At 36.6% G+C, this 23,599-nt stretch overlaps 2 protein-coding genes across 2 annotated transcripts in view; both read left to right on the top strand.

Annotated features, from left to right (window-relative positions):
* The window catches only part of LOC131938735 (uncharacterized), a 29,313-nt gene extending 24,681 nt beyond the window's left edge, over positions 1–4,632 (top strand). The window contains exons 11-16 of the mRNA XM_059296875.1: positions 1,949–2,218; positions 2,709–2,886; positions 3,121–3,305; positions 3,716–3,801; positions 4,131–4,196; positions 4,489–4,632. Of these exons, the coding sequence (XP_059152858.1) occupies positions 1,949–2,218; positions 2,709–2,886; positions 3,121–3,305; positions 3,716–3,801; positions 4,131–4,196; positions 4,489–4,632 (929 nt within the window). The remainder of the gene's footprint in view (positions 1–1,948; positions 2,219–2,708; positions 2,887–3,120; positions 3,306–3,715; positions 3,802–4,130; positions 4,197–4,488) is intronic.
* Positions 4,633–5,043: 411 nt separating this feature from the next.
* Positions 5,044–23,599, top strand: part of LOC131938734 (polycystin-1-like protein 2) — a 30,258-nt gene continuing 11,702 nt past the window's right edge. The window contains exons 1-22 of the mRNA XM_059296874.1: positions 5,044–5,074; positions 5,487–5,618; positions 6,443–6,554; positions 7,157–7,242; positions 7,409–7,669; positions 7,998–8,140; positions 9,033–9,171; positions 9,752–9,860; positions 10,428–10,684; positions 11,329–11,556; positions 11,795–11,896; positions 12,052–12,167; positions 12,603–12,768; positions 13,211–13,495; positions 13,827–13,994; positions 15,675–15,774; positions 16,132–16,298; positions 16,491–16,568; positions 16,832–16,961; positions 17,470–17,726; positions 18,447–18,618; positions 20,606–20,815. Coding sequence (XP_059152857.1) covers positions 5,496–5,618; positions 6,443–6,554; positions 7,157–7,242; positions 7,409–7,669; positions 7,998–8,140; positions 9,033–9,171; positions 9,752–9,860; positions 10,428–10,684; positions 11,329–11,556; positions 11,795–11,896; positions 12,052–12,167; positions 12,603–12,768; positions 13,211–13,495; positions 13,827–13,994; positions 15,675–15,774; positions 16,132–16,298; positions 16,491–16,568; positions 16,832–16,961; positions 17,470–17,726; positions 18,447–18,618; positions 20,606–20,815 — 3,409 coding nt within the window. The 5' untranslated portion in view covers positions 5,044–5,074; positions 5,487–5,495. The remainder of the gene's footprint in view (positions 5,075–5,486; positions 5,619–6,442; positions 6,555–7,156; positions 7,243–7,408; positions 7,670–7,997; positions 8,141–9,032; positions 9,172–9,751; positions 9,861–10,427; positions 10,685–11,328; positions 11,557–11,794; positions 11,897–12,051; positions 12,168–12,602; positions 12,769–13,210; positions 13,496–13,826; positions 13,995–15,674; positions 15,775–16,131; positions 16,299–16,490; positions 16,569–16,831; positions 16,962–17,469; positions 17,727–18,446; positions 18,619–20,605; positions 20,816–23,599) is intronic.

Genomic DNA, 23,599 nt, shown 5'->3' with positions numbered 1-23,599 from the left:
ATTTAAATACATTTTGATACTAGAACAGCAATGTTTAGCACAAGGTGCACATAAGGTGCACAATTTAAAATATTTGCAGTGTATCAAATTTTATGTTATGTTTTTTAAATGGTGGTGCATTATTATATTTTGAGAAAATTATTTTCTTTTCAGAGTATATTTAAAAGTTTGTTATCATCAATGTTCTTTTTATTAAAAACACATGTGCTATGAACAAATATACAACCAAAAACTGTGCAAACGAAAAATGCAATAATACAAACTCATTTTACTAATTTTTTCATTTCCTCATATTTGGCAGAGTGTTTTATTATGTTACATAAAACATGTAATCATTCTTTGCTAATGTCTATAAGTTATTAATGTTAAAAGTACCCCTGTGCACGTTTTTGGTGCATTGCTTGGTTGCTTTTTGATATTACCCCAAAAATATATAGATACACAGAGAAAGATTACAGATATACAATTAGCATTTCTTTAATTCTACTAGCTTTATAATTTATTTTGTCTTAGCGATGGAACAGTCTTATAAATATAGATTAGAACAATATATATATATATATATATATATATATATATATATATATATATATATATATATATATATATATATATATATATATATATATATATATATATATATATATATATATATATATATATATATACATATATATATATATATACATATACAACTATTTATATATATATATATATATATATATATATATATATATATATATATATATATATATATATATATATATATATATATATATATAAATAGTTGTATATGTCACCTTCATTTTTTAATTTCTTTTATTTAATGTTGAGTTTTTAAAAGTACTTTTACTTACTTTCATAAGCATTTATTTTGCACCATTGCTTAATAGACTTACAGCACAAACACTACTGAAATAATACACATTTTTAATGTATTTTTTGTGTGCATTAACTTGTGGCCCTATTTAATTTATAACAATTTTACTTTAATTAACATTTTTTTAGGCAGTGGTTCTTAACCTGGCTTTGATTGAACCCCAGGGGTTTCAGTGAGTCAGTTGTCATGGGTTCGGATGATAAAACTATGATATGATAGTGCAGCATCACAATAAAGTAATAAAGTGTGCCCGAACAAGATAACACATTGGTATTGTGATATTTCTACATCATAAAATCCTTGAACTCAAGACACACATAGGTCATGAATCATGTCAATATCACCTATACAGCATGTCAGGCACATGCTGATCATTTATATACATGCTGTAATAAACATAAGTTTAATTTCTATCTTGTGGCTCAGTAGTCGACTTGTTACTGTCATGATTTTAATCCCTACTAACTATGTTGAGCAAAAAAAAAGGAAGAAGTCAGATGAAAATGTACAATATGGATTTACATCTATAGTGTAACGTGATGGGAGTATGCATCCTAACTGCATGGTTTGAGCAATAATAGTTCTAGTATATCACAACAAAACTGAGAGAACATTTCCCTAAGCTGCTGGAAAAAAAGAGCACAAGGCTGGCTGAATTCAATATGAAGCCCAGCAATGGTTTTCAGTAAATATTGATTATTGTATTTTGTTTTTGTCCAAAAATCATGTTAAGGATTTTTTCCTTGAACATGGTGATGTTGATGCACGGTTCATTTTGTACACCAGTAAACGATATAGGCCTACCTATGATTTGAATTTGAGAAAAAGACATTTTATTTTTCCTATTAAGAAGGGTTTTGTGCTGATGAAGTTGCTGGTGGGGTTGCCTACAAAAAGGTTAAGAACCACTGGTTTAAGGTATTGAAAGGCATATGTAATGTTAACTTCTGGTTGACACAACACAAATGTTCTATATGAAGTATAAAGTTAACACCTGGTTACTGTAAGTCATGTGTTAATGTTAACATGTGTTTACTGTAACTGACCATTTCTTTAACCTCCCCTCAGGTTTGGTCTCAAAGCAGTTTACCATCGAGAAAACTCTTTTCTCTCGTTATTCCGACGAGACAACAATTTTCCGCACCCAGTGCAGCATAGCGGATGTGGCCGGCAACAGCAGCACCTCCACCAGTCTCTACGTCAACAAGCCACCCAGGCCAGGCAACTGTTCTATAGAGCCTGCCAACGCCACCGCCACTCCAGATGCCTCTCAGCTGTGGCTTATCAACTGTTGGGACTGGTATGATGAAAATGGGATTAAAGAATTTCAGTTCTACAGTAAGGTTTCTTCATTTATTTATAATAGAAGCAAAGCATTAACCGTAATGATTTGTTGTTGTCATTTTAAAATTAAAAATGTCGTAAAAAAACCCCATAATATTGATTTTTTAAAATCTTTAACCTAATACCACATTTATGTGATTTTAAAGTTTTTACAGTTTTAGTTTTGTAACTCATATAATTGTGATTGTTTTGTTAAAATTCCCTTAAGTTTGATTCTTAAACTATAAACCTACAACTTTGTGATGAGAATGTTATATCGATCAACCAAGTGCATCTTTAATTAAAAATTATGTTATTTCAAAATACTGTCAGGTTTCCCATGAAATAGACTTCACAGATCTTTAATGAACTGTTGGTCTGTTAATATAAACTTAATCCCACATCTACCAAACACAATGAGTTTTGCATAATTTTGTTTGATTAAATCATAAACAAGCCCCTCTCTCCATTGCTTGAGTTTTCTGGTGTCATACATTGTATCCAGGTATGACAGACCCAGATGACTTACAGAAGGAGATCACGTCAATTCCTATGGGAGCCAGTGAATACGGGGTGATCAACAACCAGAAGGTCTCAATACCAATTGGTCCCAGCTACAACGGCTACAAACAGACGGTTATGGTTGTTGTTAAAGATATGTTCAATGCTGCAAGAACAGTGACGTATGTCTAAAAATATGCACATTGTTTATATATGTTAATTATTTAATGAACTCTTATTACACAATAAATTATGTAATAAGAGTTCATTAAAAAATTAACATAAACAATTTGTTTATTAATTATTAATACACTAGGCTCAGTTAAAATCTAACTTTAATCTCTGTTGAAAATTAATGTTATTTTACTATAACACTTGTTGAATTCTATTGATATAATGTGCTGTGGTATTTTCAGTGTGGCCAAAATCTCAGTGTTCCCACCAGACAAAGCCTTGATTAGACAGTACATGAATTCAATCCTGGCTGATCCAACCTCCAACTTTTTTAAAGTCTGCAAGGAAGGAGATCAGCGCATGGTGACGGAGATGGCAGCGTCTGTGTTGTCTGGACTCAACCAAGACGCCAGTGACAGTAAAAAAGGTGACGTGGTGTTTGTGACCCTACACTGTACTTGGATTTGCTTAGTGTGAACATGGCTTCTTCTTCATTCTCAATTGTAATATTGGAGATTTACTCCAACACAATTAAGTATTATTTATTAAGTCATTACACAGAATAGAGAGTTGATAGCGAACATGGTATTTTTTTGGTTGTAGCTGAAAAACAATCCAGGCTTTAAAGCAGTAAAAATATGTAGTAGTTTAGCTTCAGACAACAAAAATAACTTGAGAATATTTTACAAAAAATATAATCTTTTTTTATTTTAAAATACATTACTCAGTTTGTCCCCTGTAAAATAAAAAATTATTGAATGAATTTTTAGATTTTTTTTCTTTAGGGATAATAAAGATTGCAACGTATTTATAACTTTGGTGTGTTATAATCAACAGACTTTTCTAGCTCTGAAGTACCAAGCAACATGATATGCACAGGCTATGGTCCAAATGATGCTGACAGGCCTAATGCTTATAAAAATGTGAGATATATTTGATCACAAAATAAACGGATTGATTTTTTCAGCTTAAGTGCTTATAAGTTATTTCTACCTACAATAGAGGAAATAAGCAATGTGCATATTTCCTCCCAACCCTGAGTTTACTTCCTTGACATCATGTGTATTTCCTATATCATTGGCTGAAATAAGCATTACTTGTTTTAACTTGACATGGTTACTAAATGTACATGTGCACTCAATTTTGCAAGTATATTTTTCTTCTAATATATACCAGTATGTAATGTAATTGTATCAGTAATGGAACCCCATTGCAAAGTGTTCATTAACAAATATTTTGTGACATGTTGTAGGTTAGTGAAGACAGAAGCATGGTGACACAGTATGAATTTGACAAGTTAAGAGATCAAAGGGCAAAGGTTAGTATGCAGATGGTCTCTTTGTGTAAGATGTTTACACAGCTTTAATTAACATTAAATTAATTTGATTATAATTTATGAAGACACACATAATAGTTGGGGCAAAAGGTGTTTTAACAAGACATATTAAATAAATTTCAACTTTATGAGTTTTACTGTAATATAATATATAATAACCTGCCTTGCTTTTTTTCATTTTTTTTCATTGTAAATGAAGCTAAATTTTAAGAAATTCTCTTAAGGCTTAGCTCAATAAAAAAATATTGAATTGATTCCCATTTCCTCTTTTTAGCTTCGGACAGATATTGTTAAACTAACTGGAACTTTGTCATGTAAAGATCCCATTTCAATACAACAATGTGCTGGTCTATTGGCCCAGGCTACTGCAGAACCTACTGAAGTTACTGTAGAGTGTCAGGTAGGTTTGTACAGCTGAACCTACTGAAGTTACTGTAAAGTGTCAGGTAGGTTTGTACAGCTGAACCTACTGAAGTTACTGTAAAGTGTCAGGTAGGTTTGTACAGCTGAACCTACTGAAGTTACTGTAGAGTGTCAGGTAGGTTTGTACAGCTGAACCTACTGAAGTTACTGTAAAGTGTCAGGTAGGTTTGTACAGCTGAACCTACTGAAGTTACTGTAAAGTGTCAGGTAGGTTTGTACAGCTGAACCTACTGAAGTTACTGTAGAGTGTCAGGTAGGTTTGTACAGCTGAACCTACTGAAGTTACTGTAAAGTGTCAGGTAGGTTTGTACAGCTGAACCTACTGAAGTTACTGTAGAGTGTCAGGTAGGTTTGTACAGCTGAACCTACTGAAGTTACTGTAGAGTGTCAGGTAGGTTTGTACAGCTGAACCTACTGAAGTTACTGTAGAGTGTCAGGTAGGTTTGTACAGCTGAACCTACTGAAGCTGCTTTAGAGAATATTTTGCCCCTTTTCTTCAGTACTGTTGATTCAGCAATTTTCCTACCAGTAATCAAGTATTACTTTTGATTTATCTGCTTTTCTGATCATATTGCATATTATTTTTGTGATTTGTATCCATTTGATTGATATTTCTGTTGATATTACAATTCTTCTTTGCTATTTTAGTATTAGTATCAGTTAAAATGATGAAATGAGTAGAAATATCAAGCCTAAAAATATAAACTTTTATATACCTCCTATGAACATTCCTAAACTTCCATTATTCTAAGCTTTATCTTCTTTAAACTAAAATTGAATCATTTGCAAAAATTCTTAAACAGTTGTACAGTTCTAAGTAAAATATTTTATGTTTATTCTCTCATACAGGGTCTGGTTATGGATCGTCTAAATACCATGCTGAATTATCTGATGGACGACAAAATGATGGCTTTTGTTTCACAAGAGGACAAGGAGAAGGCCATGAGGAGCATCTTTTCAGCATTGGGATCTGTCATGGAGGTAGTAAACATTTGAAGTTTATTGGGATCTGTTATGGATGTAGTGAACATTTGAAGTTTATTGGGATCTGTCATGGAGGTAGTAAACATTTGAAGTTTATTGGGATCTGTTATGGATGTAGTGAACATTTGAAGTTTATTGGGATCTGTCATGGAGGTAGTAAACATTTGAAGTTTATTGGGATCTGTCATGGATGTAGTAAACATTTGAAGTTTATTGGGATCTGTCATGGAGGTAGTAAACATTTGAAGTTTATTGGGATCTGTCATGGATGTAGTGAACATTTGAAGTTTTTTGGGATCTGTCATGGAGGTAGTAAACATTTGAAGTTTATTGGGATCTCTCATGGAGGTAGTAAACATTTGAAGTTTATTGGGATCTGTCATGGATGTAGTGAACATTTGAAGTTTTTTGGGATCTGTCATGGAGGTAGTAAACATTTGAAGTTTATTGGGATCTGTCATGGAGGTAGTAAACATTTGAAGTTTATTGGGATCTGTCATGGATGTAGTGAACATTTGAAGTTTTTTGGGATCTGTCATGGAGGTAGTAAACATTTGAAGTTTATTGGGATCTGTCATGGAGGTAGTAAACATTTGAAGTTTATTGGGATCTGTCATGGAGGTAGTAAACATTTGAAGTTTATTGGGATCTGTCATGGAGGTAGTAAACATTTGAAGTTCATTGGGATCTGTCATGGAGGTAGTAAACATTTGAAGTTTATTGGGATCTGTCATGGAGGTAGTAAACATTTGCAGTTTTTTTTTTAGTTTACATGCTAATGTCTAAGTATATTTCTCTAACTGAATTGTCTCGTTTTTCAGGCTGCAGGTTCTAATGGTTTTTACCCTACATTAACTGAACTGAAAGCAACTCAGAAAGAAAAATCCTGGTTTAAGTATGACACATCACTCACAGCCACTGAGGATCCCTTAAGTAGGTTATAGTCTCTTCAATATGCATTATGCACTTAATAACACTTCATACTGACTAAGTTTTTAAAAAATTGAACTGATAATACATGTAAATTATTTTATTTTATTCAAATACTCAAAACATGTCATAATTACCGTATAAATTGGACTGATAAGTCTTTCAATTTTGCTTCGAATTTTCTAAATTTCTTACAAGTAGATTTGTCTAGATGTAACTAAGTTAGTCACTACAGCATGCAAGTGATGAAAGCAAAACCTCAATCTATCAGCTTGATCTAAAATTGCTTCTGTGTGAAATCATAGACCTTGTTTTAAATCTTTGTTAACAATGTAAAGTTTATTAAATCAAAGTAGTCAACAGTAGTCTAAAGAATGATATTTTGTGCCCTTTAAGTAATAAACGCTAAATTTAAAAAATAGTAGGCTATCAAAAAATTGTAAAATTTGGCATAGTTATTTTATTATATTATTATTATTAATGAATACCTTAACTGATATTTATTTTAAGCATGAAAACACTAATATGTCATTAAGTTTAACTGTTAACATAGCATATTCCACATTGACCAGCATCTTACTCCCACTTTCTATCCCTACTTTAAGATTTAGATGTGGAGTCTGCCAGAAGTGATGATGAGGCTCTGAAGTATCACACAAGGAATGTCCATAAAGCTGTGTATGCAGATACAGTAAGTCAACCATTTTATACTGTCAACCCTCTACATTATCTAGCTTGTTTTTTTTTCCTTTATTTATACATTTATCATTCATGTTTGCAGCTTTGTGTTTTCTAACTTAACATCGTTAAGTAATAATTTTTTTTTTCTTGAATTAATGTAGCTTATATCCTTGCAGGTTAAAGCAATCAACCAACAGACTGATGCCATGCTTCAGAAACTGGCCAAACTATTCAGCAGTTTTGCCATACCTGGCCAGTGGCAGAACTCTACCACCAGCAGGCTCAAGTACACCATGCAGAAAAACTTTGCCAGCAAGTTTGCTGGGGCCAGCGTCCAGCCTCCCAACTCTGACGCAACCATCCTTTTCCCAAACACAACTGCGGATTTGTTTCCTAGCAACTTCCAGGCCATGAAAAATCAAGTTGTCACTTTTCAGGTAGCCTGCTTCTAAATCTAGTTAAATTAGCTGAGCTTTTGTTAGCCCATGCATCTAGGTGTTGTAAATATACTCTATATCATGGTTCTATGGTTTTAAAACAAGATTAACTTCACTGCCCATTCTTAAGACATTAGCCTGATATATAGTTTCAAGTAAGAAAACCAGATTTTGTTTCAAGTAGGCCTACTTAACAAGACAAAATTTTCCTTAAATCTAGTCCATACAATAAATGTTTTCCATGATTTTTTAACATCATGGAATTAAACTTAAAACATGTGTGGTTGAACATGTTGGTTTAAAGAGTTGTTATTTATTTTATCAACAGCTTTCTCAAACCACCAACTACCCTGACCGCTACACTCCTGTGGCCCTTGAGGGCATCTATTCCTACACACATTTCCTCAACATTGAGCTGTATGACAGCAGTGGTCAGCCTCTTAAAATAGAAAATACAACTAAACCAATCAAGTATGTGGTAACAAAATTTTTTTTAATTATGTACTTTCCAGTCAGTGTAGATTTTTAGATTGCTTGTTTTTACTGTTTTAGAAAATAGTTTCATTTCCTCTCAAGAATAAATTTTTTTTTTCTGTTTTGTTAAAAGTCTTAATACTTCGTGCTTTAAAAAAAGGTATATATATAAATTTTATTTTTGAAAGTAAAATCTGTTTTTAAGATAACCAAATGACAAAAACATAGATATAGAATTTAATATGGTATGGCTAATGCAAGCTAGGCTTTATGATACTTTATGTGTGGTCTAGTCTAACAATTATAAGTACCTGTATTTCAGGATCATCTGAACTGTGGTCAAGTCTAACAATTATAAGTACCTGTATTTCAGGATCATCTGAACTGTGGTCAAGTCTAACAATTATAAGTACCTGTATTTCAGGATCATCTGAACTGTGGTCAAGTCTAACAATTATAAGTACCTGTATTTCAGGATCATCTGAACTGTGGTCAAGTCTAACAATTATAAGTACCTGTATTTCAGGATCATCTGAACTGTGGTCAAGTCTAACAATTATAAGTACCTGTATTTCAGGATCATCTGAACTGTGGTCAAGTCTAACAATTATAAGTACCTGTATTTCAGGATCATCTGAACTGTGGTCAAGTCTAACAATTATAAGTACCTGTATTTCAGGATCATCTGAACTGTGGTCAAGTCTAACAATTATAAGTACCTGTATTTCAGGATCATCTGAACTGTGGTCATGTCTAACAATTATAAGTACCTGTATTTCAGGATCATCTGAACTGTGGTCTAGTCTAACAATTATAAGTACCTGTATTTCAGGATCATCTGAACTGTGGTCAAGTCTAACAATTATAAGTACCTGTATTAAATTTTCAGGATCACCATCCCCCATGACAGCCAAGGACCACGTGGTGGGATAAAACCCATCAGAGGTATTGTCACTGGATGGAATCTGTTCCAGCTACATCAGACGGAGACCAAATCTCATGGCTCATCCATACACTTACGTTTCCAGGTAGGTATTAGGTCACATTGACGGTGTGAATCAGGTCACCTATCTGTAGGAATTGGGTTACCTCACTGGTAGGAATTAGGTCACCTATCTATAGGAATTGGGTTACCTCACTGGTAGGAATTAGGTCACCTCACTGGTAGGCATTAGGTCACCTCTCTGGTGTGAATCAGGTCACCAATCTGTAGGAATTGGGTTACCTCTTTATCTCATGGGTTTCCCATACAATTACATTTCCAGGTTTCTTTGAGTGATTCTTTAAGTAGCCCTATACAACCATTTTTACTTTGCTACAACATAACCTTTTCTTTTTAGTATATCCTCTGTTTTTGGATTAATGTAAAGGATTTCCTAACTTGAGCATCTGTATAAAAATTGTATTCTCTCCCCTGAGCTCCTCTCTCTCCTCTTGTTCAGCATCTGTATGAAAACTGTATTCTCTCCCCTGAGCTCCTCTCTCTCCTCTTGTTCAGCATCTGTATAAAAATTGTATTCTCTCCCCTGAGCTCCTCTCTCTCCTCTTGTTCAGCATCTGTATAAAAATTGTATTCTCTCTCCTGAGCTCCTCTCTCCTCTTGTTTAGCTTGCTGCAGGGACACAATTGCTGGTAGTGGTGAGATATGGAGAGGTACCAGACCCAGCCAACAATCTCACAGACTTTATATTTGTTGTCCCACCAACTGTCCCTCCCAGTAAGTTGGTTTTATTTCAACATTTCATTTAAGATTATCAAAATAATATATATTTGTATCATATATTCTTTATATCAGAGGCGTAGCAACCTTGGGCCTGTTGTGAACTTTCAAATATGGTTCTGTATATATAAATATAAGGGATAGTTTGTTTGGAAAGTAGAACTTTTGACTGTCAGAAATTCTTGTTTGGATCCAGGGCTTGAGTCTGCAGGTTGTCCCTGAGTTCACCCAGCTCTGATGGGTACCTAACTCATGTTAGGGAAACTAAGGGCGCTGGGCATAGTGCTGACCACACTATCCCCATGTTGTTTAGGTATTTGAAACCAATGAACTCCACATCACCTGTCTCATGTGTCTTGGACACAAATCGGAAAAGATAATAATGATGTAGATTTTGATTGCTGCTTAAAATAAAATATATCTTCTCATAACCCTACCTCCATCTATATAAATATGTAATAGCTGTATATAAAATAACTTCTTTCTTCTGATAATCCTACCTCCATCTATATAAATTTGTAATAGCCGTGTATAAAACAAGCTATGACTTTTTTTCTACTACAGGCCCTAAACTCAAAGACCCTTACACCATCTTGATTGACAATGTAGCTGTAGCAGGAAGAAAAGGGAAGTGGTATATTGGCACCAGAGAGAGAAACGCCACCTACAGGAACACACCGGCACCGACCAATCAAGAAATTGTGGAGAGATACAAGAAAGGAGCCGGGGAGTTTATTAATGATTACAACTTAACTATCTGGACTAGCGGATGTTTCTTCCACACTGTGAATGCTTCAGACTGGAGCAACAAAGGATGTGTTGTAAGAATTTAATTGTTTAACACAAAAAGTTTGACTGTTTTACTCGGTCAATAAAATTTTAAAGATGCATCCTAGTTTCAAATTTAAAATGTAAGAGAAATGTAAGTAAAAGTAAAGTTCTCTTTCAAACCTGACAGTCTATGGGTCACTTGTTTCTGTGACCTCGGCATATGAAGGGATAGTGTGGTCAGCACTTTGTCTAGCCACCTTTACTTACTCTAACATGAGTTAAATACCCATCAGAGTTGGGTGAACCCAGGGGTGGTCCGCTGACTTGAACCCGGATTCGAACTCGAGACTTACGGGTTAGCAGTCCAGCTCTCTACCGCTAGGCCACTCCGTCCCTAAGAGAAATGTAACTACTTGTATTATATGAGCTTGGGGTGGTGTGGTTAAGAATAAGAGTGCGCCATTTTTTACACAAAAATACAGTTTTGTCCCTGCACTGTCCTTTAGTGTTTTCACCTCTTATGGGTCCTGACTCAAGTAGGGAAAAATAAATCTGCATAACATATTGCTGACTACACTGTTTATATGCAGAGGTCAGAGAGACAAATAAACTCCTCTTTATCTAGTCTGAAAACGTACATGACCTGTCTTTATAACCTCTGATTTCGTCTTAAGATTTCTGGCAAAAATTTCAGGTGAGCAGTGAGTCAAGCCAAGAGAAAACAGTTTGCCTGTGCAACCACTTGACCACGTTTGCTGGGGGGTTCATTGTGGTGCCCAATGTCATAGACTGGAACTACGTCTTCGCCCACGCTGACTTCCTCTCCAACCCAACCTTGTACCTGACGGAGATATTCATCGCTGTCATCTTCTCCATCGCATTCTTCTTGGCTCGACGCAAGGACAAGAGAGACATGAGCTTGGTTAGTTATTTGGTTTTTGGACAAACATTTTTGTTTTTAAATTTAAAGAGGTAGTGTTATTTTCATAGACAATTATGTAGTCTGTTTTATGTAATAACAATAAAATAATGATAACCACAAAACTGAAGTCTTCTTTAATTAAGGTTTTCTAAATTGCTTTAATATAACCAATAACTGCCCAGTTTTTTAAATGGTTATTATTTGACCACCTACTGACCTAAACAAACAAAAATTTCAGCTTGGACTGGCCCCTCTAGCAGACAATGACCCTAGGGACAAGTACTACTATGAGATCATTGTATCCACGGGCATGAGAAGAAACGCAGGCACAGACTCCAAGGTCTGATCACGTCTTATTTCTTTTTAATTATGTCACTCATTATTTAACATTACAAAAAGAAGTAGAAAATTGTTTTTTAAATAGGAAGAATGGATAACATTAAGTAAATAAGGCAGGGTGCTGTCATGCTGTTCTAAAACTATTTTTATTTTCAGGTTTTCTTTATACTCTCTGGAGAAGATGAGGAATCAGATGTGAGGGTATTCACTGACACAAAAAGACCAATTTTTAAAAAAGGAATGACCAATGGTTTTCTCATGGCTACTCCAGAGTAAGAATACTGTTAAATATCTTTTTTTTATAACACTAGCTTTTTTATCATTATGTTATTAACAATCGGTGGATAACAAAAATGTACTAACTTATATTATAAGCCACTCACCTAAGAACATAAGTCACTATATATTTTTTGAAAATAAGTGTAGCGCAAAAGTGACATACAGTTTTGAATCCTCTTCTAACCCCATTAAAAACAGCCATCATTATTCAGTCCCAATGTTCAACGATTAAATAAAAGCCATCATTATTTAGTCCCAATGTTCAACCATTAAAAACAGCCATTATTCAGTCCCAATGTTCAACGATTAAATAAAACCCATCATTATTTAGTCCCAATGTTCAACCATTAAAAACAGCCATCATTATTCAGTCCCAATGTTCAACGATTAAATAAAAGCCATCATTATTTAGTCGCAATGTTCCACAGGTGTTTGGGCCGCATCAACTACATGAGGGTGTGGCATGACAACAGTGGTAAGGGCAAGTTTGGCTCCTGGTTCCTCAACTACATCACAGTCAGAGACCTGCAGACCGATGTCAAGCAGGTTTTTATTGCCAACCGCTGGTTCGCTTTGGAGGAAGATGATGGCCAGGTAAGGTTTACTCACTTCAAGCTTTCACATGTTAGCCTCAGTAAGTCAGTTACCAGTGGCTTCCCCATATTAGCCCAGTAAATCAGTGGCTATCTCAAAAACCTGGTTAAAATGGATTAATAGGTTGTCCATAAATGATATCATACTTGTGAGATTAGGGATTTGGACTTTAGTGATGACTCTAGGGGGGGGGGGGGGGTTAAGAGAATATGACATCGCAATTTTGCCTTTTAAAAATAAATTAAATTTTGAGTTAGTCAATCTTACATTTTTGACACAAAAAGATGACTTGTAATAAAAACTAACACAAAGTTTTCTCCAAATGGAAACCACTGCTTTAAGATAAAACATGTTAAACTCATGCCAAACAATATGCTATTATTCACAGTTTACATGTGATTTTTACATAGTTTTCACCTCCCAATTGAACTTTTCCTGGCAGATTGACAGAATCATCCCACTGGCTGGGAAAGAACAACTTCAGGACTTCAGCTACCAATTTTCAGAGCGCAGCAAGAAAAATCTGGCCGATGGTCACCTGTGGTTCTCAGTGGTGGCGCGTCCACCGGGCAGTCGCTTCACCTGTGTCCAGAGGGTGGCGTGTTGTCTGTGTCTGCTCTTCATGACCATGCTGACCAATGCCATGTTCTACAACACATCTGGCAGCACCTCAACCAGCGCTTCGACGTCCTTTGAGTTTGGACCTTTTTCACTCAGTGTCTCTCAGGTTAAACTTTCTTTTCATCAAAAAACTAAAAGTTATAGGTTTAGCTGTAAGCACTACTAGCAACAGCATTAGAGGACAAGCAATGGCAGCAGATATATTTATTATGGAGCAACTACCATAAAAATCTGAATGATTTATAATATATAAGGATAAAACAATTATGCTGAACATGATGGTTATTTTTTTTTAATAAATAATTTAAGTTTTCTGAAAAAAAATTATGTTTAACTTTTTAAAAACTATTTCAGTTTTCTAATTAAAATTTGATATTTGATATTTGATATTTTCATAGCAACTGTTTCAGATTGTGAAATAAAATTTCATATTTCAGATCTTCATTGGGTTTATCAGCACAGTGATTGTATTTCCTGTCAACTTCCTGCTAGTGTTTTTATTCCGCAAAGCACAGCCCCGACACAAAAGGCCATCTCGTGTTCAGCTGGCTCTAGCAGGGGACACCAGGCCAGGAACAGCAAAACTCAGTCAAGTTAACCCACAGGTAATGTCAGTCAAGTTAACCCACAGGTAATGTCAGTCAAGTTAACCCACAGGTAATGTCAGTCAAGTTAACCCACAGGTAATGTCAGTCAAGTTAACCCACAGGTAATGTCAGTCAAGTTAACCCACGGGTAATGTCACTATGTCAGTCAAGTTAACCCACAGGTAATGTCAGTCAAGTTAACCCACAGGTAATGTCAGTCAAGTTAACCCACAGGTAATGTCAGTCAAGTTAACCCACGGGTAATGTCACTATGTCAGTCAAGTTAACCCACAGGTAATGGCAGTCAAGTTAACCCACAGGTAATGTCAGTCAAGTTAACCCACAGGTAATGTCAGTCAAGTTAACCCACAGGTAATGTCAGTCAAGTTAACCCACAGGTAATGTCAGTCAAGTTAACCCACAGGTAATGTCAGTCAAGTTAACCCACAGGTAATGTCAGTCAAGTTAACCCACGGGTAATGTCACTATGTCAGTCAAGTTAACCCACAGGTAATGTCAGTCAAGTTAACCCACAGGTAATGTCAGTCAAGTTAACCCACAGGTAATGTCAGTCAAGTTAACCCACGGGTAATGTCACTATGTCAGTCAAGTTAACCCACAGGTAATGGCAGTCAAGTTAACCCACAGGTAATGTCAGTCAAGTTAACCCACGGGTAATGTCACTATGTCAGTCAAGTTAACCCACGGGTAATGTCAGTCAAGTTAACCCACAGGTAATGTCAGTCAAGTTAACCCACAGGTAATGTCAGTCAAGTTAACCCACAGGTAGTGTCAGTCAAGTTAACCCACGGGTAATGTCACTATGTCAGTCAAGTTAACCCACAGGTAATGGCAGTCAAGTTAACCCACAGGTAATGTCAGTCAAGTTAACCCACGGGTAATGTCACTATGTCAGTCAAGTTAACCCACGGGTAATGTCAGTCAAGTTAACCCACAGGTAATGTCAGTCAAGTTAACCCACAGGTAATGTCAGTCAAGTTAACCCACAGGTAATGTCACTCAAGTTAACCCACAGGTAATGTCAGTCAAGTTAACCCACAGGTAATGTCAGTCAAGTTAACCCACAGGTAATGTCAGTCAAGTTAACCCACAGGTACTCTCATTATGTCAGTCTAGGAGCATTTAAGATTATGTCATCATGCAATACAAAATTAATTCAGTCATTAATTGTTTCAAAATATTGTCATGAATGTGAAGTTTTGGTAAATTTTTTCTATATTTTTGAATTATCTTTAGATATATATATTTAAATAATTTAATGTACAGTACATCATGTTTAATATCTGACATAACATTGTAAAACAAATGAACCTCTAAAATCTTTTCTAGTTCCTTAAGCCAGATGTTAGACTGAAGTAGTAAAATTCCCTTCTTAAACCTGACTGTCCACAGGACAAATGTAGTAGAGTTCACCTGTTTCTGTGACCTCTGCATATGAAGGGATAAATTGGTCAGCACTATGCCCAGCTGCTTTTGCTTTCCCTAGTTACCCATCAGAGTTGGGGTAGAGCGCTAGACTACTAAAGAAATCTCTTAAAGTGTGCTTGTATCTAGAAATACACATTTAGTAGTTGGGTAATTACAAAAAAGAACATAAAACTTGGTGAAAATAATGACATGCTTTTGTTTAATGTTCCTATGAAATGTTTATTTTAATCCAATCCATTGATCCTCTAGATGGATTCTGAGTTTACCCGCTCCACTACCAGTCTGGCTACTACGGTATCTATGCCAGATGCAAGGAGTGACAAAGAAAAATTAGTCAAGGATGGAGCAGGTATGGAGTAGTCCACACCCTTAGATAAACAAAACCTCTGTTGGAGTAGTCCACACCCTTAGATAAACAAAGCCTTTGTTGTATCTAGTCATGGTCGTTGTTTTTCATATGCCCTTTATGCTTAACTTGTCCTGCTGGTTATTTTGATTAAAATTTAAATAGCTGTTGAGTAATTAAATGAGATTTGTTCAGCTTCAGTAGACCTAATGCTTTTTAAAAACTTACAGCAGTAATATTTAAAAATGCATTTTCCAGAGAAAATGATTTAATCTGTTTCTGTTAAATCTGAAAAAAAATAATTTTGTTAACAAAAATGAAGTTTGACTACAAAAAATATGTAAACAACAATTCTTGCAGGCCCCTCCTCCCCCATCCCAAGTGAAAGCCCCTCATCCAGCACTGTGAGTGCTAAAAAGAAATCCCTGCAGCTCCCCTGGTGGTGCCAGATTGTGGCCTGGGTTATTCTTGTACTCTGTACCATCATGTCTGTGGCCCTTGTTACATTTTATGGCATCTCATTCCAGGTACAAACTTTATACTAAACCTCTATGTACATGAAGCTGTCTCTAAACTTGTATATAAAATATTTATTAATGCTGTTGTTTCATATAATATAAAATGTTAATGTTGTTGTTTTAGACATTTTGATTGTGTTCCCCATAAATATGTATAATATAAGAAAAAAGGTTAGCTATTATAAATATATATTTCCACAGGATTCGACCTGCAAGAAGTGGATTACTTCCCTTATTATATCTTTCTTCACATCAGTATTCATCACTCAGCCAATCAAGGTAGACTTTTTCATGTTAAACCTTCATTACATGTTTATCATTCAACTAATGTTAAACCTTTGCATGTGTATAATTTTCATGTAGCCTATATCATTTAACCAATGTTAAACCGTTACATGTTTATCATTCAGCCAGTGTTAAACCGTTACATTTTTATGTTTCTGACAATCTCAAACAATAAAAATCAATGACTCATTGAATCCAGGTAAGTCGTGTTAAACCATCAGATAATTAATCATGTGTTGCCCACCTTACTTCTACAGGTGATACTGACAGCCATCTTCCTGTCACTGATCATCAGAAACCCTGGAGAGGATGAAGATGATGAGGAATCTGATGAAGAAACTTACCCCATCAATACAGAGGATGGTTTCATGCATACAGACATAGATGGTAGGTCTGATAAAGCTATTTAAACAAGGCCTAATGCTACACTTACCCTCCTTACTTAATACTGATCTTACTGTAAACCATCCAACTCATTCTAACCCTGGCTATAATAAAATTAGGTGTTGTCAACAATATCCACTCTTATATTAGTTATGTATAGTTTTTCTGTTAAGCTAATAATGTCACACAATTCTATTTAATAACTAGTTGGGATCAAGGGATAGAATTTTACTCATAAGCTTGAATCTCAGGGCATTCTTAAACACATCTAGCTCAGAATTGAATTAAGTAAAGTAAAACTGCTCTTCATAATGCTGATCATGCTCTACATTTGTATACTGATGTCAAAGAAATAAATTCCACTTCCTTTACCCATAAACCATTTGGTCTGAAAGTGTTCTATACTTTTTGTTTCTCAGCTGTAATTTTTAAATGATCCAAAGTTTCTTAATTTTTAACATAACAAAGTAGGCCCGTGTTGTCATGGATATTTTAATTTTGTTATTTCTAGGAAGCTTTGCAGCAGCTCGGCCTAAAAAAGTTGGCTACAAACCTCCAAATCCCAAAGAGATAGAAAGAATGAGAGAAATCCGTCTAAAAGAAGTGAAAATGTGGGGTGTGATCAGGGAGATACTGTTCTACAGCATGTTCCTGTGGATTCTACTCATCATTACACACAGGAGCAGAGGGCCGGACAACTGGCGATACAAGAACACAATGGACAGGACATTTATTGAATGCATGGACTACAAACCTAAGTTTACTGATGTAAGCATCAACCATTTCAACTATCAGCACACCTGTATACATTCATATATACACAAATGGTTCCATGACAAATGGTTCCATGACAAATGGTTCCATGACAAATGGTTCCTTGACAAATGGTTCCATGACAAATGGTTCCATGACAAAAAAGTTCCATGACAAATGGCTCCTTGACAAATGGTTCCATGACAAATGGTTCCTTGACAAATGGTTCCTTGAGAAATGGTTCCATGACAAATGGTTCCTTGACAAATGGTTCCATTCCATGACAAATGGTTCCATGACAAATGGTTCCATGACAAATGGTTCCATGATGAAAAAGTTCCTTGACAAATGATCTCAGACAAAATAGCCGAGACAAAATACTTCAATCAGGAAAAATGATTTGTGTTATTATAAAGTAAACAATCAACATTTATAAAAAAATTTGACGTAAAGTGCCTACTTTTAAAATCAAACAATATTAATGCTTTATTTTACTACACACTTAGAATCTAATTACATTGTTGTTTTTTCTTTTTGTATTTAGTCTACACTATTGTTAATTGTCTAATTGTCTACTTTTGAAAAAAAAATGTGTTTTATAAAAATAATTGTATGTACATATTTTCAGATTGGAAACATTGATGATTGTCTAATTATCTACTTTTTAAAAAAAAAAAATGTGCTTTATAAAAATAAATTAGGCATTTCAGATCAAGTGTGTGTACATATTTTCAGATTGGAAACATTGATGATTTCTGGAAGTGGATTGAAACATCCTTCCTCAGTGGAATCATGGCCAGTTCTTACTACAACGACTATCCCCCACTGAGACTCAGAAGCTACGTCAATGACAAGTCGTCAAGAATTCTGGGACATGCAACAATGAGGCAGCTGAGAGTCAAAGCTGGTTAGTTCTAATAATTAAATGTTAAGTTTTAATAACTGAGCCAACTGGTTAGTTCTAATAATTAAATGTTAAGTTTTAATAACTGAGCCAAAATTAATGTCAAGTTCTAATCACTCAGCCAGGTCAAATGGTATTCTAATACTTAAACCATATTGAATGTTATTCTGGGGTCGGCGTGGTCGAGTCGGTATAGCTCATGGTTGCTAAACCGAAAAGTCTCGAGTTCGAACCCTCGGGCAGATGAGGCTCGTTAGCTGGGGACAGCCACTCTTCTAGGAGAGACAACTCCAAAATTAAACAACTGCTGCCTTGTAGTTTGTTCTTGGTTGGACAAAGGCTATGGAAGCAAATCCAAAAAGAAAAGCAGGCTGAAATCGGAGTCAATGGCCTTAATGGCGCATAACCAGTTGACACGTAACGCTTAATTGTGTTGGAGGCGTGGTCGAGTCAGCAAAAAGCTCATGGTTGATAAATTCGAACAAAGTCTCGAGTTCAAACCCACTGGCAGATAAATCTCGACCCCCTTCAACACTAATAATTAAGAACGAAGAAGAAGAAGAAGAAGAATGTTATTCAGATAATTGAGTCAAGTAGGATGTTATTTTTAATTATTGAGCCAATTGAAATATTAAGTTCTAATAATTTAGTCTTAATTAAATGTTACATTCTAATAGTTTTGAGCCAAATTAAATGTTAAGTTAAAAAAATTAAATTCTTATGATGAAGCGCAGTGTGTTAAAATATATTATAAAAACTAGAAATGTTTTTCCTGTTTTAAAAAAATCTATTTCTGATTTTTGTTTTACAGGCTGTCTATGTTTGTTTCTATACCTGCTGCCTGTGTTTCTTTACCTGCTGCCTATGTTTCTTTACCTGCTGCCTATGTTTCTATACCTGCTGCCTATGTTTCTTTACCTGCTGCTTATGTTTCTTTACCTGCTGCCTATGTTTCTTTACCTGCTGCCTATGTTTCTTTACCTGCTGCCTATGTTTGTTTCTTTACCTGCTGCCTATGTTTGTTTCTTTACCTGCTGCCTATGTTTCTTTACCTGCCTATGTTTCTTTACCTGCTGCCTATGTTTCTTTACCTGCTGCCTATGTTTGTTTCTTTACCTGCTGCCTAATTTCTTTACCTGCTGCCTATGTTTGTTTCTTTACCTGCTGCCTATGTTTGTTTCTTTACCTGCTGCCTATGTTTGTTTCTTTACCTGCTGCCTATGTTTCTTTACCTGCCTATGTTTCTTTACCTGCTGCCTATGTTTCTTTACCTGCTGCCTATGTTTGTTTCTTTACCTGCTGCCTATGTTTCTTTACCTGCTGCCTAAGTTTCTTTACCTGCTGCCTATGTTTCTATACCTGCTGCCTATGTTTCTTTACCTGCTGCCTATGTTTGTTTCTTTACCTGCTGCCTATGTTTCTTTACCTGCTGCCTATGTTTCTTTACCTGCTGCCTATGTTTCTATACCTGCTGCCTATGTTTCTTTACCTGCTGCCTATGTTTCTTTACCTGCTGCCTATGTTTCTTTACCTGCTGCCTATGTTTCTTTACCTGCTGCCTTTGTTTCTTTACCTGCTGCCTATGTTTGTTTCTTTACCTGCTGCCTATGTTTCTTTACCTGCTGCCTATGTTTCTTAACCTGCTGCCTATGTTTCTTTACCTGCAGCCTATGTTTCTTTACCTGCTGCCTATGTTTGTTTCTTTACCTGCTGCCTATGTTTGTTTCTTTACCTGCTGCCTATGTTTCTTTACCTGCCTATGTTTCTTTACCTGCTGCCTATGTTTCTTTACCTGCTGCCTATGTTTGTTTCTTTACCTGCTGCCTATGTTTCTTTACCTGCTGCCTAAGTTTCTTTACCTGCTGCCTATGTTTCTATACCTGCTGCCTATGTTTCTTTACCTGCTGCCTATGTTTGTTTCTTTACCTGCTGCCTATGTTTGTTTCTTTACCTGCTGCCTATGTTTCTTTACCTGCTGTATTTCTTGCAGACCAGTGTGAAGTGCCTAAACCCTTTAGGAATATGATCCATGAGTGCAATGTGCCGTACACCATATTTGACCAGGAGGATCGGGACTTTGATGTTGGCTGGACTGAGCTCGGACCAAACAAGACAGGGGTCAAGAACTCTGGCTATACCTGGTCTACTGCTGAATCTCTCAATAGCTACCCCTACTTGGGATCATCCACACTCTACTCAGGTGGGTTTGTGTGTAGTATGGTTACCTGTACACATCCACACTCTATTCAGGTGGGTTTGTGTGTAGTATGGTTACCCCTAGGCATCCACACTCTATTCAGGTGGGTTTGTGTGTAGTATGGCTACCCCTAGGCATCCACACTCTATTCAGGTGGGTTTGTGTGTAGTATGGTTACCCCTAGGCATCCACACTCTATTCAGGTGGGTTTGTGTGTAGTATGACTACCTGTACACATCCACACTCTATTCAGGTGGGTTTGTGTGTAGTATGGCTACCCCTAGGCATCCACACTCTATTCAGGTGGGTTTGTGTGTAGTATGGTTACCCCTAGGCATCCACACTCTACTCAGGTGGGTTTGTGTGTCGTATGGTTACCTGTACACATCTACACTCTATTCAGGTGGGTTTGTGTGTAGTATGACTACCTGTACACAACCACACTCTACTCAGGTGGGTTTGTGTGTAGTATGGTTACCTGTACACATCTACACTCTATTCAGGTGGGTTTGTGTGTAGTATGGCTACCTGTACACATCTACACTCTATTCAGGTGGGTTTGTGTGTAGTATGGTTACCTGTACACATCCACACTCTATTCAGGTGGGTTTGTGTGTAGTATGGCTACCCCTAGGCATCTACACTCTACTCAGGTGGGTTTGTGTGTATTATGACTACCTGTACACATCCACACTCTATTCAGGTGGGTTTGTGTGTAGTATGGTTACCCTTAGACATCCACACTCTATTCAGGTGGGTTTGTGTGTAGTATGGTTACCCTTAGACATCCACACTCTATTCAGGTGGGTTTGTGTGTATTATGGCTACCTGTACACATCCACACTCTATTCAGGTGGGTTTGTGTGTAGTATGACTACCTGTACACATCTACACTCTACTCAGGTGGGTTTGTGTGTAGTATGGCTACCCCTAGGCATCCACACTCTATTCAGGTGGGTTTGTGTGTATTATGGCTACCCTTAGACATCCACACTCTACTCAGGTGGGTTTGTGTGTAGTATGGCTACCTGTACACATCCATACTCTATTCAGGTGGGTTTGTGTGTAGTATGACTACCTGTACACATCCACACTCTATTCAGGTGGGTTTGTGTGTAGTATGGTTACCCGTACACATCCACACTCTATTCAGGTGGGTTTGTGTGTAGTATGGTTACCTGTACACATCCACACTCTATTCAGGTGGGTTTGTGTGTAGTATGGTTACCCTTAGACATCCACACTCTATTCAGGTGGGTTTGTGTGTAGTATGGTTACCTGTACACATCCACACTCTATTCAGGTGGGTTTGTGTGTAGTATGACTACCTGTACACATCCATACTCTATTCAGGTGGGTTTGTGTGTAGTATGACTACCTGTACACATCCACACTCTATTCAGGTGGGTTTGTGTGTAGTATGGTTACCCTTAGACATCCACACTCTATTCAGGTGGGTTTGTGTGTAGTATGGTTACCCTTAGACATCCACACTCTATTCAGGTGGGTTTGTGTGTAGTATGACTACCTGTACACATCTACACTCTATTCAGGTGTGTTTATGTGTAGTATGGCTACCTGTACACATCTACACTCTACTCAGGTGGGTTTGTGTGTAGTATGGCTACCCCTAGGCATCCACACTCTATTCAGGTGGGTTTGTGTGTATTATGGCTACCCTTAGACATCCACACTCTACTCAGGTGGGTTTGTGTGTAGTATGGCTACCTGTACACATCCATACTCTATTCAGGTGGGTTTGTGTGTAGTATGACTACCTGTACACATCCATACTCTATTCAGGTGGGTTTGTGTGTAGTATGGTTACCCGTACACATCCACACTCTATTCAGGTGGGTTTGTGTGTAGTATGGTTACCTGTACACATCCACACTCTATTCAGGTGGGTTTGTGTGTAGTATGGTTACCCTTAGACATCCACACTCTATTCAGGTGGGTTTGTGTGTAGTATGGTTACCTGTACACATCCACACTCTATTCAGGTGGGTTTGTGTGTAGTATGACTACCTGTACACATCCATACTCTATTCAGGTGGGTTTGTGTGTAGTATGACTACCTGTACACATCCACACTCTATTCAGGTGGGTTTGTGTGTAGTATGGTTACCCTTAGACATCCACACTCTATTCAGGTGGGTTTGTGTGTAGTATGGTTACCCTTAGACATCCACACTCTATTCAGGTGGGTTTGTGTGTAGTATGACTACCTGTACACATCCACACTCTATTCAGGTGGGTTTGTGTGTAGTATGGTTACCCTTAGACATCCACACTCTATTCAGGTGGGTTTGTGTGTAGTATGTTTACCCTTAGACATCCACATTCTACTCAGGTGGGTTTGTGTGTAGCATGGCTACCCCTAGACATCCACACTCTATTCAGGTGGGTTTGTGTGTATTATGACTACCTGTACACATCTACACTCTATTCAGGTGGGTTTGTGTGTAGTATGGCTACCTGTACACATCCATACTCTATTCAGGTGGGTTTGTGTGTAGTATGGTTACCTGTACACATCCACACTCTACTCAGGTGGGTTTGTGTGTAGTATGGTTACCCTTAGACATCCACACTCTATTCAGGTGGGTTTGTGTGTAGTATGACTACCTGTACACATCCATACTCTATTCAGGTGGGTTTGTGTGTAGTATGGTTACCTGTACACATCCACACTCTACTCAGGTGGGTTTGTGTGTAGTATGGTTACCCTTAGACATCTACACTCTATTCAGGTGGGTTTGTGTGTAGTATGACTACCTGTACACA

The sequence above is a fragment of the Physella acuta genome, unplaced genomic scaffold (genome assembly GCF_028476545.2).
Source record: "Physella acuta isolate Inbredline_101_S28 unplaced genomic scaffold, ASM2847654v3 ptg000256l, whole genome shotgun sequence".
Taxonomy (NCBI): domain Eukaryota; kingdom Metazoa; phylum Mollusca; class Gastropoda; family Physidae; genus Physella; species Physella acuta.
This window is presented reverse-complemented; position numbering and strand designations above follow the sequence as displayed.